The sequence below is a fragment of the Accipiter gentilis genome, chromosome 22, assembly GCF_929443795.1.
Source record: "Accipiter gentilis chromosome 22, bAccGen1.1, whole genome shotgun sequence".
NCBI lineage: Eukaryota > Metazoa > Chordata > Aves > Accipitriformes > Accipitridae > Astur > Astur gentilis.
This window is the reverse complement of record NC_064901.1, coordinates 19,827,128-19,841,177: the sequence shown is the minus strand read 5'-3', so window position 1 is coordinate 19,841,177 and position 14,050 is coordinate 19,827,128. Positions and strand designations below refer to the sequence as shown.

The 14,050-nt window shown below is 38.9% G+C and overlaps 1 protein-coding gene across 1 annotated transcript in view; it reads left to right on the top strand.

The window, feature by feature from the left end:
- RTF1 (RTF1 homolog, Paf1/RNA polymerase II complex component) overlaps positions 1-7,384 on the top strand; it is a 29,979-nt gene extending 22,595 nt beyond the window's left edge. Inside the window, 7 exon segments of the mRNA XM_049825247.1 lie at positions 11-88; positions 1,289-1,410; positions 1,778-1,835; positions 2,429-2,506; positions 3,693-3,788; positions 4,080-4,191; positions 6,033-7,384. Coding sequence (XP_049681204.1) covers positions 11-88; positions 1,289-1,410; positions 1,778-1,835; positions 2,429-2,506; positions 3,693-3,788; positions 4,080-4,191; positions 6,033-6,139 — 651 coding nt within the window. The 3' untranslated portion in view covers positions 6,140-7,384.
- Positions 7,385-14,050: the final 6,666 nt, after the last annotated feature.

Below are 14,050 nucleotides of genomic sequence, written 5' to 3'. Positions count from 1 at the left end.
CATCTTACAGATTGTGAAAGAGAAGGAAAGGTTCAGAAAAGCACCTCCAAATTATGCTATGAAGAAAACTCAGCTGTTAAAGGAGAAGGTGAGAGATGAGATGATGCCTGCAAGCTTAATGCAGTCTTTGATTTTGAAGAACTGGAGCTCATCTGGATTCTGGCGGTAGTCAGCAGTAAGGTTGACTTTAACTATGCAGCTAAAAGGTGGATCTCAAGGTTCATTGCTGGGTTCAGAACACTTGGAACCCATTTAAAGGGATTGCATTCTTTTTCTAAGGGCAATTGCCAACAATTGTAGCTGTCTCTTTTTGTGTCCTTTAAACAAGAAGGTCCTAAGCTGTTCTGCTTTAGAAACTCTTAACTCTTGGGTTTTTTTTCCTTTTTTTCCCCCAGAATACCCCATAATAATATTTGAAAGTTAATTTCCTGTACTTTTTAAAATAAGAAAAATAAAAGTTGTATTAAATTGTCTTTTACTCAGGGGTGACTGAATTGTCACTTTATGGCCATTATTTTATATTGAATAGAATAGACTGCTGAAAGATTTACTTGCCACTGAACTGTTTTACATGTAGACCTCCTGGAATAGACCTAACAGTGCTGAGAAGCCAAAGCTGAGAAGTCAGGAAAACAATCTTAAGTATCTCTGAAGATAAGGATAGATATAACACATTTTGTTTGGTTTTATTTGTGCAGTCCTTTTTCAAGACATTCATGCTTCACATATAGTAAAAGCAAAGAGTTTGTATTAATCTTTAGTTATGCATTCTTTGGCTTAACTGTATTGTTTGGTCATCATTTTACTATGCACGAATATGTAAATTGTTAGTTTTCCTTTGCAGAACGGTGCAATTGCTTTTTATTGTCACCAGGTGGCATGATAAGCTACTGTTGTTGGTCTGGGACTCTCCAACTTCCTGAAATAAGTGGCAACTGACAGTTGCAGAAATAATCATTCTTTTCTGAGCTGGTAAATAGTGATATTAGATTTTAATCAAACCTGTAACTTAAATCATCTAACTTGCCCTTCTCGTGCTGGGAGTAGTGTTCCTACGTCTTCCTTAGTTTAAGGGCTTTCAAAGGTTTTCAGGGTTCTTCAGAGTAAGAAGTCCTGTTTTGCCTTGAGCTGTAAGGAGAGTTTAGCTCTTTGTTGTATTCTTACCATGCGGGGTAGAACATTTGCAACTGGAATAGGGTTAGCTGGCTGATTCATGGGTGTATCCCTTGTTTCTCTGACTAGCTCTGTGGTAGACAGTAGTGCCTAATGAGTTACTGTTTGGTTGAAGGCTATGGCTGAGGACTTGGGGGACCAAGATAAAGCCAAACAGATTCAAGATCAGCTTAATGAACTTGAAGAGAGAGCAGAGGCCCTGGATCGTCAACGAACAAAAAACATTTCTGCAATCAGGTAAGAAGCAGATATTTTCTTTCTTAAATAGCATCAATCAAAATATATGGAGGAGAGAAACTAAAGCAGTAGTGAATTAACTGTAGGATTTTGTCTTTCCTGTACAATATATTCATGAAATGTGTATCATGATGACTCTGTTAGCGTTTGCCTATCTTCACTTCCTTGTATCTGTCATTCAGTTAAAACTGTCAAAAATGTAAATTCTCTTCCGCTCACCCCAGGTAGCAGTTGTGTTGCAGTAAGAGTAATTTATGATCAGGATGAAGCTGCAAGAATGCTGTCAGGCATTTTGTTGTGTAGGAATTGATAAATGATGATCACTTTCTTTTTCTTTCCCCCACCCTCCTTTTTTTTCTTTCTGCAGTTACATCAACCAGAGAAATAGAGAGTGGAATATCGTTGAGTCTGAGAAGGCTCTTGTGGTAAATAGTGGTGAATTAATACTTCTGTACAAGTAGACATGAAATGATGCAAAGGGAGATAATTGCATGGTGAAGTTACTCAATTTTTTTTAATGATCTACTCAATTTTTTTAATGATCTATAAAATCTTTCATATAGGCAGATTACATGATTTTAAAGCAGATTGCTTTATCCTTTTGACCAACTCGATTATCAGCAGATTACTGACTGTAATAGTGGCTTAGTGCATTTTGTATGGGAAAGAAATCAGAAAGGAGACTTCAGAGAATAAAATAGTAAAGGAAATATTCAATTCTCTGCAGTGACACTTCTATTAAGAGAAAGTTAAGCTTGTTAACAAATGGTTAAGCCTTAACTAGCCTGAGAGTTGTGCATGTATTTTCTGTGTTATATTCAGTAAGGAGTTTTGACCTGTGAAGCATAGGACTGTGGGTGTGTCAAAATCTTTCTAATCTGTAATGCTGTTCCTGGTTTTCCTCTGATCTTGTTATTATATATAGCTGATGAGTACTTGCATGGACAGTGTGCTGTGGGAGGATTTATAAGGGTGCAAGTAGCTAACTCTGCAAAACCACGTGCTTTTTCTTCTTCAGGCTGAAAGTCACAGTATGAAAAACCAACAAATGGACCCCTTTACTAGGCGGCAGTGCAAGCCCACAATAGTGTCTAATGTGAGTGTAATACTTAAGTTCAATTGTGGCGATTTGCAGAGAAACAGAAACCAACATAATGCAGACAGTAGGAGAGAAAATGTTGTTTGTATTAATTCCCAGTTGTGCCATATGCTATTAATGCTCCAGATGCCAGGGTGAGATACAATTGAGTGAGATCCTGGACTCACTATCCCAAAAGAAGGAAAAAGCAGTTTGGTTTTTTGGTTTTGTTTTAATTTTTTTAATGTAAAATGTGAAGGACATAAGTGATGTGGGTATATGTACCTGGAGAAGCAACTGTGTGTTAGACTTCTGTGGTGAGTTCTTTTATGTAGAATTACTCGGATTTAGTTAGCTCTGGGAAGATAGTTTGCTGTAGGTGTGAGTTTCACTTTGAATTAGTTGAAATTTTCCTGAAAGATCTGTGAAAGGCGAGAGGAGACCAGACACTTTGGGCCTGTGATGGATAAAGTAGTTTAACACAAACGTCCTCCATGATACTGTGGCAAAACCTGCTACTACAGTACCTAGCTATATAAATGATAGATATCAGGGTGATCAGCTCCTACTTTTAAGTAATCTGGCTTTGTTGAGGCCTGTTCTGGAATAGTATACGGTTCTAGTATTAGTACTTAAAAAAACCTGGTCAGGTTGGCCCTCATGAGTCTCCACAAACTGGGAAGGGAATAGAAAAGGAATTTTATTGCAAGGCTTGAATTAAATAATTATTTCTGAAATAATTCTTTATTAGCAAAGAATCATAACTGAATAGCTTTATTATGGTAGACACATTATATTGTGTAAAGAAAATAGTCCTCTAAAGATCTCCTCTCTCTACTAGAGTGTTTCAGCCAGAACTGTAAGCTGAAATCAAATACATCTAATAATAGTGTTAAGACTAGTCTTGGGAGCAAACCATATCAACAGGAAATGTATTTCTCATTTTCTCAAAGAAAGACTTTCTGAAGGATAACTTTTAGTTTGTTATTGTCAGATGCATTATTACACAGGTATCAGGATGATTTCAGTTGTCTCTGAGACTCTGAAGATTGGGCTAACTTATCTACAGCCTCTTGGTTTTTAGATTCATGGATATGAGCGCTGTTTTAACAAAATGGCAGTATAGCTTTCACCCATTTAAATGGTGATTATTTTTTTTCCCCTTCTTTCTTTTCTTTTTTATTTTTGTTTTTCCCCTCTGTAGTCCAGAGATCCTGCTGTCCAAGCTGCCATCCTTGCCCAACTAAATGCAAAATACGGGTCTGGTGTATTACCAGATGCTCCAAAGGACATGAGTAAGGCAAGTTTCCATTTCTGTCTCTGTTATGTTCCTCCCACTGTCACCGTTTTGTTCTAGAAGCTTATGACTAATAGTAGATGTGCATGCTTCAGTTCTAGAAATAGGTATCCTGTAGAGGATTATCATAGAAAAGAAACAGCTTTTTCTTTCTTAGGGAAAGAAAATCAAGTTTCTCTAGCAGTATGAAAGCTAAACTAAGTATGTTTGTGACAGAAGTGGGGAAAAAGCATTTTTATCTCTGTTTATCTGGACAGATAAGAGTTGGAGACTTACCCATAGTTTTTATTTCAGGGTCAAGGGAAGGATAAAGATGTGAACTCTAAATCAGCCAGTGACCTCTCAGAAGATCTTTTCAAAGTGCATGACTTTGATGTAAAGATTGATCTTCAGGTTCCCAGTTCAGGTAGGTGTTGCAGCTGAGTTTGGGGATGTGATTGTCCAGCTCATTATGGTAGAGCTCACTTCTACAGAATAGTTCTTTCAAAATCATTGGTGGGCTTTTGAAAATGGGAGCAAGGACTCCGTGTTTGTTGTCTTGGCAAGTATCTTGAACTGAGGAGGAAGGGATGTGTGCTAGTGACATACATTGAGAAAACAAGAACAACTGTGTTGTGTTAAACCGAAAGCCTGTGTATCCCCATATCCTTGCTCCAAATGCCTATGGAGGAAAGGATGTAATGAGTGTTTTCTGAAGTAGTCTACAGACTTGCATAATCTGTGGAGAACAGACAAGAGTGTTGTATTTAATAAGCCTTGATATCTACTTTGGTACTTACTTGGTTAATTTGTCTAATCACTTTTGAGGACAGATAAGCTTTGGGCGTCTGATGTCCTGTTCCATAATCTGTGTACATAATATGTGGATAAAGTATTTCTATTTGATTTTGAACCTGCTGCTTTACCAAGTTGCTGCTCCCTAACTTTGGTATTGCAGATGGTATTAAACCAAACTTTTAGGGGAACCAAAATTGTGCAGGGAGTTAACGTATGCTTATAGACACAAACTTGCTGAAGCTTCCTCTTTGTGATCTTGACTTTGAGAGCCTGACACGTGTGGCAAGAACAGTTTAGTGTCATAGAATCATTTAGGTTGAAAAAGACCCTTAAGATCCTCGAGTCCAACTGTTAACCTAACACTGCCAAGTCCACTGCTAAGCCATGTCCTTAAGCACCACGTCTACACATCTTTTAAATGTCTCCAGGGCTGGTGACTCAACCGCTTCCCTAGGCAGCCTGTTCCAATGCTTGACAAACCTTTTGGTGAAGAAATTTTTTCTAATACCCAATGTAAACCTCCCCTGGGGCAATTTGAGGCCATTTCCTCTGGTCCTATCGAGCTGTTTTCCAGTGGCAGGAAAGCATGGGAGTATACCAGTGCAATTTGACTCACAAGGCTCATTTTTTTTCTTGCATTACTGGAAGGATTAGCACTGAAGTTTCTTGGAGGACAACAATTTAAGGAGTACTATAAGAATGCACAAAGACTTAAAACCTTGTCAAGAAGGGAAAGTAGGAGAGGTTGTCTTTCCAAACTAGGTCAAGATTGGAATGCTGTACCTAAGACTACAGAATGAGGTAGGATGCCAAGAACAGGAGGCTTCCTGAAGCAGTTAGAGAGAGTTACAAACTTCAGAAAGTTCGCAAGCAGATGAAGGTTAGGCACTAAAGGACACTGAAAACCAGGAAGGGGACTAAAAAGGGAAGGATGAGAGAGACACAATATAGGTAGAGGTTTAAGTATGGCTGTTCTGTTTGGTTTTTTTTCCTCAGACAGAACACCATTTTGGCATCTTGCTTTGTGCAGTCTCCTTTCTTAAAAGAAGAACCTGGGGATTGGTTAAAATGTGTATTGTAGATATGGATAGGAAGTTTGACTTCTGTCCACTTATTATCTGTCTCTTTGTGCTTGCTATTCTCATGAGGTAATGATTTATCAAAGATCCCAGAACTGAGCCTGCAGGCTCTGTTTACATTGTGATTTCAGCATGCTATAGAGTAGTTTTCTTAAGAAATGAAAGTATACTTACCGGCAGAAAGCTAAATTAACAAACAGTCAAAATAGCACATGCTTTATCCATGAAGATAAGCTACCAGATACTGCCTGTATTATTAACTGCAGTTCTAACCTGATATATACTAGAGAAGCCAAACGTGATTCTGTGGTGAAGCTGTCAGTAAAAGCAACAAGTAAAAATCTGTAGTTTTCAGATATTTTGGTCCTCACTGTTTTCTTATCCCCAACAGAATCTAAGGCACTGGCCATCACCTCCAAGGCTCCACCAGCAAAAGATGGTGCCCCTCGGCGATCATTGAACTTGGAGGACTACAAAAAGAGGCGGGGGCTTATTTGAGCATGCCCACTCTGCTGCTTCTGATCCTGCATGCTCCATGACGATGTCCTACCTTTTCTTCCTCCCTTTTCAGTTCTCCCTTCTGGGTTGGAGCAGCAATGGAGCTGGGAAGAGACTCTTTAAAACTGCCAGTCATCTGTAACATAAACCATTCAACTATTTACTGTATAGACCTCCCTTCTTGCCCTTTCCTCCTGCCCCCCTCACAAATGTGGATCTGTGCTATTTGGGGTTTTCCCATTTCTTTTAGTTTGAGTTTTGTTTTTATTTTGTTGATGCAGCTCATTGGTCCACTCTGTGTTCAGTATTAGCCTGAGGTCTGGATTTCCGTAGGAATCTCATGGTGGTCGCAGAATCGGCACTTGGTGATCTCCCCTTACATACCACCACAGGCATGGTGAATAAACATTGGCGCAAGACCTTTGTGGCTGGAAGGTCATCTGCACTTTCTTCCTCTTTTTCTTCCTCCTTCATCCTAGCTTTGGAGAAGGGAATCTTCAAAAACTGGCTTAGGTTCAAAGTGTAAATTTTTTTGGGAGGGTTGTGTGACTTTTTTTCAGGTGTTTTTTATCATTTTTAAGCTGCAGTACTATTTGTATCCGTCTGTCACAGTTCTTTACGGCTGTTTTGAATTTCTACCAGCTGTACTTGAGCATCTGAAATTGCAAGAAAGAAACTCATTAAATGTGATTCTTCTTACTAAAACGGCTTGGCTGGTATAGCTGTTTAACTTGATGTTCCCTTTTTTACTTACACTTAACTGATGAGAGAGAGGTACACAGCTCTTGACGTGGGACTTATCATCCATAGTACATCCGGAGTCTCCAGCTGTAACTGAGTGGAGTAGCTTTTTCTGGGATGGCCCTGGGGTGCTCATTGGTTGGGCTTTAATTTCTTCTCCAAGCCTCCAATATTACATACTTTTTAAGTCATTGTGTCTTCACTGGGCTCCAGCTCACTTTGTTCTTGCTTTGTGAACCATTTAAACGGGGCTTCTATAAACAAACAAAAAATATTAATAATTAAAAAAAAATCACTTTGTGTGGAAGGGGAAGGACACATTAAGGACATAGAAAGGTCAGTGGGTAATGTATGAGAGGTAGCTGATGCACATTTTTCCATATATAAACTGGTACAAATGGAGTGCAACACTAGCACAAGAATTGTATGGCTTTATGGAATATTTGACTGGACACAAGGTGACAGCTAAATTATCACTCAGGTGTAAAAAAAAATAAAATCAAAGTGTAAATATAAGTGACATTTAACAAAGAACTTTTCCAAACAAGATACAACTGAATATATGGAGCTAAGAACTAAATTAAAAGAGAATTAGAAGTCTAAAAGGTTAGAGGCCCTCGTTCAGGTAAGCGTGCAAGCACGTGTTTGTTCCTACTCAGTCCAGTACGTATATAACTTAAGCACTGAACTGGATAGGAATGTTTCTGGGGGACCCTGAAGAGGGAAAATGCTGATGCTCTTCTTGTGTCAGAGCATTACTGTTTTTCTGAAATCATACACTGGTTACATTTAAACCTGTGTTTGATGCTTTCTTGTTGGATTCTTAATGCAACTTTAATCTAGTTCTTATTTAACTTTCTCTTCCTTTTTTAACAGTAGCTTTAAAGAAACATCATGTAATTGTGTGCAGATTGATACTGTGTATAAAAAAGAAAATCAACCTATGAAGCAGCTCTTATCTACCATGTAAACAAATAATTAGAAATCCTTCAATACTTATTTACTGAATAGTCCATAGTTCTAGGACATATGTGGGTTATTCTGTAAATATGTAATCATAGTGTGCTTTATTTGATGGCCTATTCTAGCAGCTTCTCTGGAGTTGTAGTAGGCTCTCACATATGTGTACTTTTAACTTTTTAAGAGTGGATTTATGGAATCTACCATGATAACTTCATAGGAGACATCGTGATTCACTGTGTAGATAATGCATATGATATGATTTTGTTTTTTTCAACAGCTTCAATTATGTTACAGATTTGTAATAAAAAAATCTAAACTTATTTTGCAATAGCCAGTTTTCAAAATAATCACTCTCCAATGCTTTGCAGAAATAATTGCCAAATAAAGTGATTCAGGAACTGTTTTTTCCACAGAAATGCCTCGGAGCTCTGAGGCACAGTGACAAGTGGTCTCTAAAGGTAAAGTTAACTCAAATTCAGTATTTTTAATATGCTTGCCCTTGATGTATTGGTTTTAGATAACTTCTACATTTGGTAACACAAGAATAGTCTGTACTACAGCCAAAACGTCAACGAGACCTGTACAGTGTTGCAAGTAACTTTTAGTGGAGATAGCTGAAACAGAGGAGATGCAGTGAGTTTAGAACGCAGATCTGAATGATGGACTATGTCCTAGTTATCTGCAACTATGAAACTGCCACTTATCCTCTCAAAGTTTCTGGATTCTGCTGAAATACTTTGAGAGGAACAATCAGTAAATTATCATGCAAACCTCTTATATTGAGAATAATACATCAAGAAAGTACTTTTGAATAGTTACAGAACTGTGTATGAAAGCTGTAATCTTTTTTCCTTTAAGTGCATGTAAAGGTGAGTGACTACACCTCCCACTCATTAGAGAGGGAGAGATTTGTTTGCTTTGTTTCATTGGTGTCCTAGCATAGTTCATCACAACTGTACAGACTTCTATAAATAAACTTGGTTTGTTGGTTTAATAAGGTTGATTGTTTATCCCTTGATCTGAGGTGCTAAGGGTTTCCTGTCCGGAATTTGTTTTTTTTAGAAACTGACACTTCCTTTATCAGCCTGAACACAACAGGCATAACTTGAAACAGGACAAGTTCTGCCAAGAGGGAGGGAAAAAAATTTTCACCCATAGGACAGTCAGAGAGTAGACTAGGTTGCCCAGAGAGATTGTGCTCTCTATTTTGGAGGTTTTTGAAAGAAGGCTGGATTAAGCCATGAATAACATGATCCAACCTTGAAGCTTACCCAGCTTGGAGCAGGAGGATGGACTGGAGACCTCCCTGAGCTCCCCTCTGACCTGAATTATCCTATGATTCTATAAGTAATTTCAGATTGCTTTCTCCAGTTTTGTCTGTCTGCCCTGCGTGTACTGCTCCCCATCCCTCCCCATCCCCCTTCCTACATGCAGCACACAGAATTCGTCTCACAGGCGTGGTGGCTTACCATGAGCAGTGCAGCATTTCCCAACACGCATCCTGAGACTGCGGCTGTGTACGTCTGTAGAGTTCCTGCTAGGGATGTCTGTGAAACAAAACTGTCTCTATAGTTATCACTGAACAGGCTGGAAGACTCAGCCTGTTACATTGTGGAGTGAAGAGCTGTAACAGATTTGGCGAGCAAAACGTTCCTTTGATGCACTTTGAACAACAAAATACATTTTGAGTTTTCCACCTCCTTCGGAGCTTTTTTAAATGCATATGCTTTTAAACTGCTATGCAAGGTCACAGATTTTCAAGGAGGCTTGAGGACAAAGGGTCTTGACGGTGGGTTGACAGTTTTTAACTGGCTTTGGGAAGGATAGTCAACCAAAGGAAATAATGTGCCTTGGAGGAAAAGGAATGAACGAGCTGTGAAGAAAGTGCTTCATGGTTAGTTCATTCCTAGCAGAAGGTGGAAGCAGAAGGAGGTGAGAACTGAAAATGAGGAGTCTGCACAAATGCTTCACTGGTATACATACTGGGGATTAAAAAGGCATGTGAATGTCATCTCAAATTTGGACTTTGGCATGTTTGGGTTTTTCCCCCCATCTTAACTAGAAGATAGTTAACCTTGTCCAGGCCACTTGAAGCTTTGAATTTCGGGGTTCTTAATTGTGGGAAATAAGTGCTGTAAATTTGATACCTAAACTGCCGATACATACGCAGTCTTACTACCTTCAGCACAGTAATTTAGTCTTGTAGAGGGAGATGCATAATTAGCCAAATAAACAGGTGAATTTTCTTTTTCTATTTTTACCTGGGATGGTTAAGCACTCGCTCAATGGTTCTACCTTACCACCATCATCAACCACTTGAGATTTTAGCTCCCCCCCTTCACTCTCAGTGACTGAAGGAGTATCGTATGAGCAGTTTCTTTAGTCTCATACCGTGTGGAGTTATCTGGGTTAAAAAAAAAAAAAAAAAAAGCTTTTTCTGCTTTGTCAGTTAGACTGTGGAATTATTAAACATGAAGAGTTGTGGTGGTAACATCTTAAACTTTTCCAGCTGTTTGAAAAGCCAGCCATTAGATGTTCCCTTGGGGTTTTTATGCCTTGACATCTATCTAGATGTTAAAGGCTCCCGTGGCCCAACTGTGTCAGGCCATCACAAGTCCTCCTCATGTGCCAGCCTTTGGACACTTGACTATTTTTCTTTAGCATTCTCCTTTCTACTGAGAAGCAGCAGTATCCAGCTAAGAGTCTGAGCAGTTAAAGAAAGTAAATTAAAGTAGGAGCTTCCCTGGAATAGCTAATATATTGCAGTTACCTATGAGTAACAGAAGGCAGGGTGAGTATTGATAGTACTTATAACGCTGTATCTGTATCTGGCATCTTGTATTGGACTACATGTAGAATACTGTGTCCAGTTTTTGGGTTCCCCAGTTCAAGGAAAATTTCAACCACCTGGAACAAGTTTAGTGGAGGGCCACCAGGATGGTCGGAGGCTGGGGCTTGTTCTGCTGGAAGAAGGTGATGATGTAGCGCTGTAATACCATATTACTGTTGTTAGTAACAGGCCATAAGCTTAGTACTGAGGCTTATCAGGCTTTCCTTTCTAGACTTTTCTTGACCCGCCTGTAGCTTTGTTTTACTTAGCTTTGCTATAACAACGATTTCTCTAACTGGTCAGATGTCTGTGGCTAATTTGTTTTACTTCTGTTTACCTTTGTGCGATGCAACCATAGTTTTATATATGTAAGAGTAATAAGCAGTTATTTTATGCAGAATGAGGTATTTATGACCAAAGCAGTGGTGTGGTGAAGAGAAATGCAGGTGTGGTATGATAGTAGAGGCGTTTAGAAGTAGAAACAAAGGATGTAGCATACAGAAGTACAAATGGACAATGGGGCACGTGTATTGGTGAGTGGTTACTCACCAGTGGTCAAGTATGTGTTCGTTGTTTGGGGATTTTTTGCTGTTGCTTATTTTCTTTGGCTGTTTTTGTTTGGTTGTTTTTTGGTTTTGTTTGTTGGTTTAAAAAAGGCAGAACCAGAACTGGACAAAACTGTGTTTAGGGAGTAACAGAACAAAGAAATTGTATCTAATGTGTGAAGGGCACCATATATCGTAAATTTGGATGTAGCACAGAGCTGTAGACCAATGAAGGAAAAGAAAGATGTAAAAGCATGTTAGCAAACATAAAAAGAACCCCAAGTGAATCCTAGAGGGAGGAGGAAGAAAGCAGCAGCATATTCTTCTCAACAAAGGACTCCAGATGCTGACAGGTTCACGTTATCCTTTCCAGCAGTCTGGAGCTATTGACTTTGAGACCCAGAGGAGCAACAGAAGGGTGAAAATAACCTCTAGAAAAGGGATAGAGACCAAGAAACATGTGTTACAATTTTAACTATTACTGCAACTACTTCTGTATAAAAGTACTCTAACTGCATTATTATTCTTTCTTTTCCTGTAATAATTAAATCTAGGCTAACAGTGATCCTTGAATTAGGTTAAGATTTCCATATGCTAACAATAAATTTTTAGCTTTACTTATATATATATATATATATATATGTTATGCTTCCTCTTTGCCCATAAACAAGGTCTCCAGTGTAACAGAAGAGGTAACTTCAGGAGGAGTTAGCAGCAGCCTTCTGGTAAGTGTGGAGAAGTTCTCAGGAAAGTAGTCTGCTTTTTACAGTTGTGTGTGGTGGGATGAGAGACAGTGGCATAACTTGAAACTAGAGGTTCTGATTAAAGGTAATGAAACCCCTCTGTGAGGACAGTGAATCAGTAGAACAGGCAGCCCAAAGAGGTTGTGCAGCTTATCCTTGGGAGGTTTTCAACTGGATAAAGCCCTGAGCAATGCGGCCTTGGAGCTGACCCTGCTGGGTGCAGGAGGTTAATCTGAGGAGGCATGTCCTGATGTCCCTTTCAATCTAAATTGTACTATGGCTCTATTTACAGTAAATTCTAAGTGAAACCTGAGTGTACTTTGCTGTAACTCGTCTGCTCCGTAGTCCAGCTGTTTTATGACAACTGATAGGAGTTACCCAGGTTGCCAAACACAGCACTTAGCTATTTGCAAATCAGGCTTATAGGCTATTGATTTAGTTACAGTCTGGCTTCTCTAAATACAAAGTCTATGCAGAAGTTTCTTAATTTATATCTTTTAATTGAATGAAAAATGTAAAGAGCAGTTCTGCTACCATAGCCCACTGCTGGGGGGACAGCAACTCTCCTTCTTGGAAAGAACCTGGAATTTAACCACTGGTTCTTCCTAAATTCTCAGCATCCTGCATTCCAGTGGTCCGTGGGTGATAAAGTATATTTTCTGTAGTGCAAATAATTAATCTCAGTGTGGTTAGGTTAGGTAGAACGTATTTGAGGTAGAATGTATTCTTTATCATTAACTTTGCACTTAATCTTTAGTATTGAAATGAGAGGAATTATTTGAAACAGAAAAGTTCTGTTTTCTCTTTAGAAGTTCTGGCACTTAGTGTCAAAGAGTGAGCCGAGTGCTTTAAGAGACTTGATACCCTTGTGCAGTATGAAGTAAGGCAGTGTAATTTCCTTTCTTAAAGAGTAATAGTTACAGAGGGGTTTTCTTTGTGTTTTTTTCTTTTCTCCATATCAAGCTTAAAAAAAAAAAAAAAGTTCATTGACTTCCTCATGTTTTTTGATCCTGACAATAGCTCATGTCTAATTCCTGAAAGCTAGCTGCAGACTCTGCTCTAGTGAAACTATTTATATGCCATTCTGAGCTTCTGTCTTTCCACACATTTGTAATCCCCTGACAACAAAAGAAACGCTGAGCCCTAACGAGGGTGGGAAAGAGTGGTTATTGTCTGGAAAATACTGAGAACCTCTGGTCCATGAGGACAAATACTATGCAAACTTCAAGACACACTATATGCTCCTTTCTGATAGCTACCCTTCCACCTGTGCCAAATATGGTACCTGGTTTGAGTGAATCACGTTATTTTCACCTATACTGTAGAAAACCAGCATGAGGTAAGTAATTTTCTGAAATTATTTTTAAGGAATGTTAAAGTTTTGAAATAAATTAATTGGGAAATTGGTGGCTACTCATAAAAACACTTGCAAGCAACATCCCTGACTTAATTGCATGTGTATAAATTGTCATGGATCCTGCACAAATTTGTTTGGGTTTAGTAAATGTGTACAATTTTGCTATATGAGAGCTATGTTTTTTGAGTACTCTTCTGGAGAAACTACCCTAGGTCAGTGCAGAAACCCACGATCTCAACAAAGGGGAAAGGGAAGAAAGCCATTGGAAAAAAAAATTGCTGGAAGTCTCAGGTTAACGTCCTAAATCTCATGTTAATTCTCAAGTAACAATATTACATTTCCTCAGTCTTCCTGGGGAAGGTTTTTGGTTTGTTCCTAAACCTCTGTCAGCTTGTTCTGAAGAAAATACAAGGGTGGATAGGGTAGTAAATTACACTGCAGATGAGTAACTTCGTCAAGATGTTAAAGCCCATTTTAGACAAGATTCGTAAGCACGGCTTAATGCTAAATAATGTACATGGAAGCAAAGAACACAGGTTATTTTCTGGCAGGAGTTTATATATGTACAATGACCAAAGTACGTCAAGACTTCGGGGAGTTTGGATTTGGGATTCAGCGGGTTGGAGGAAGGGGCAGTGCTGATTAGAAGGTGGGAGTGATCTGCCTTTACAAACAGCATGACCAAGATCACTATGCCTTGTTTCACTGTGCCTGCTTCAGGAAAGAAATTCA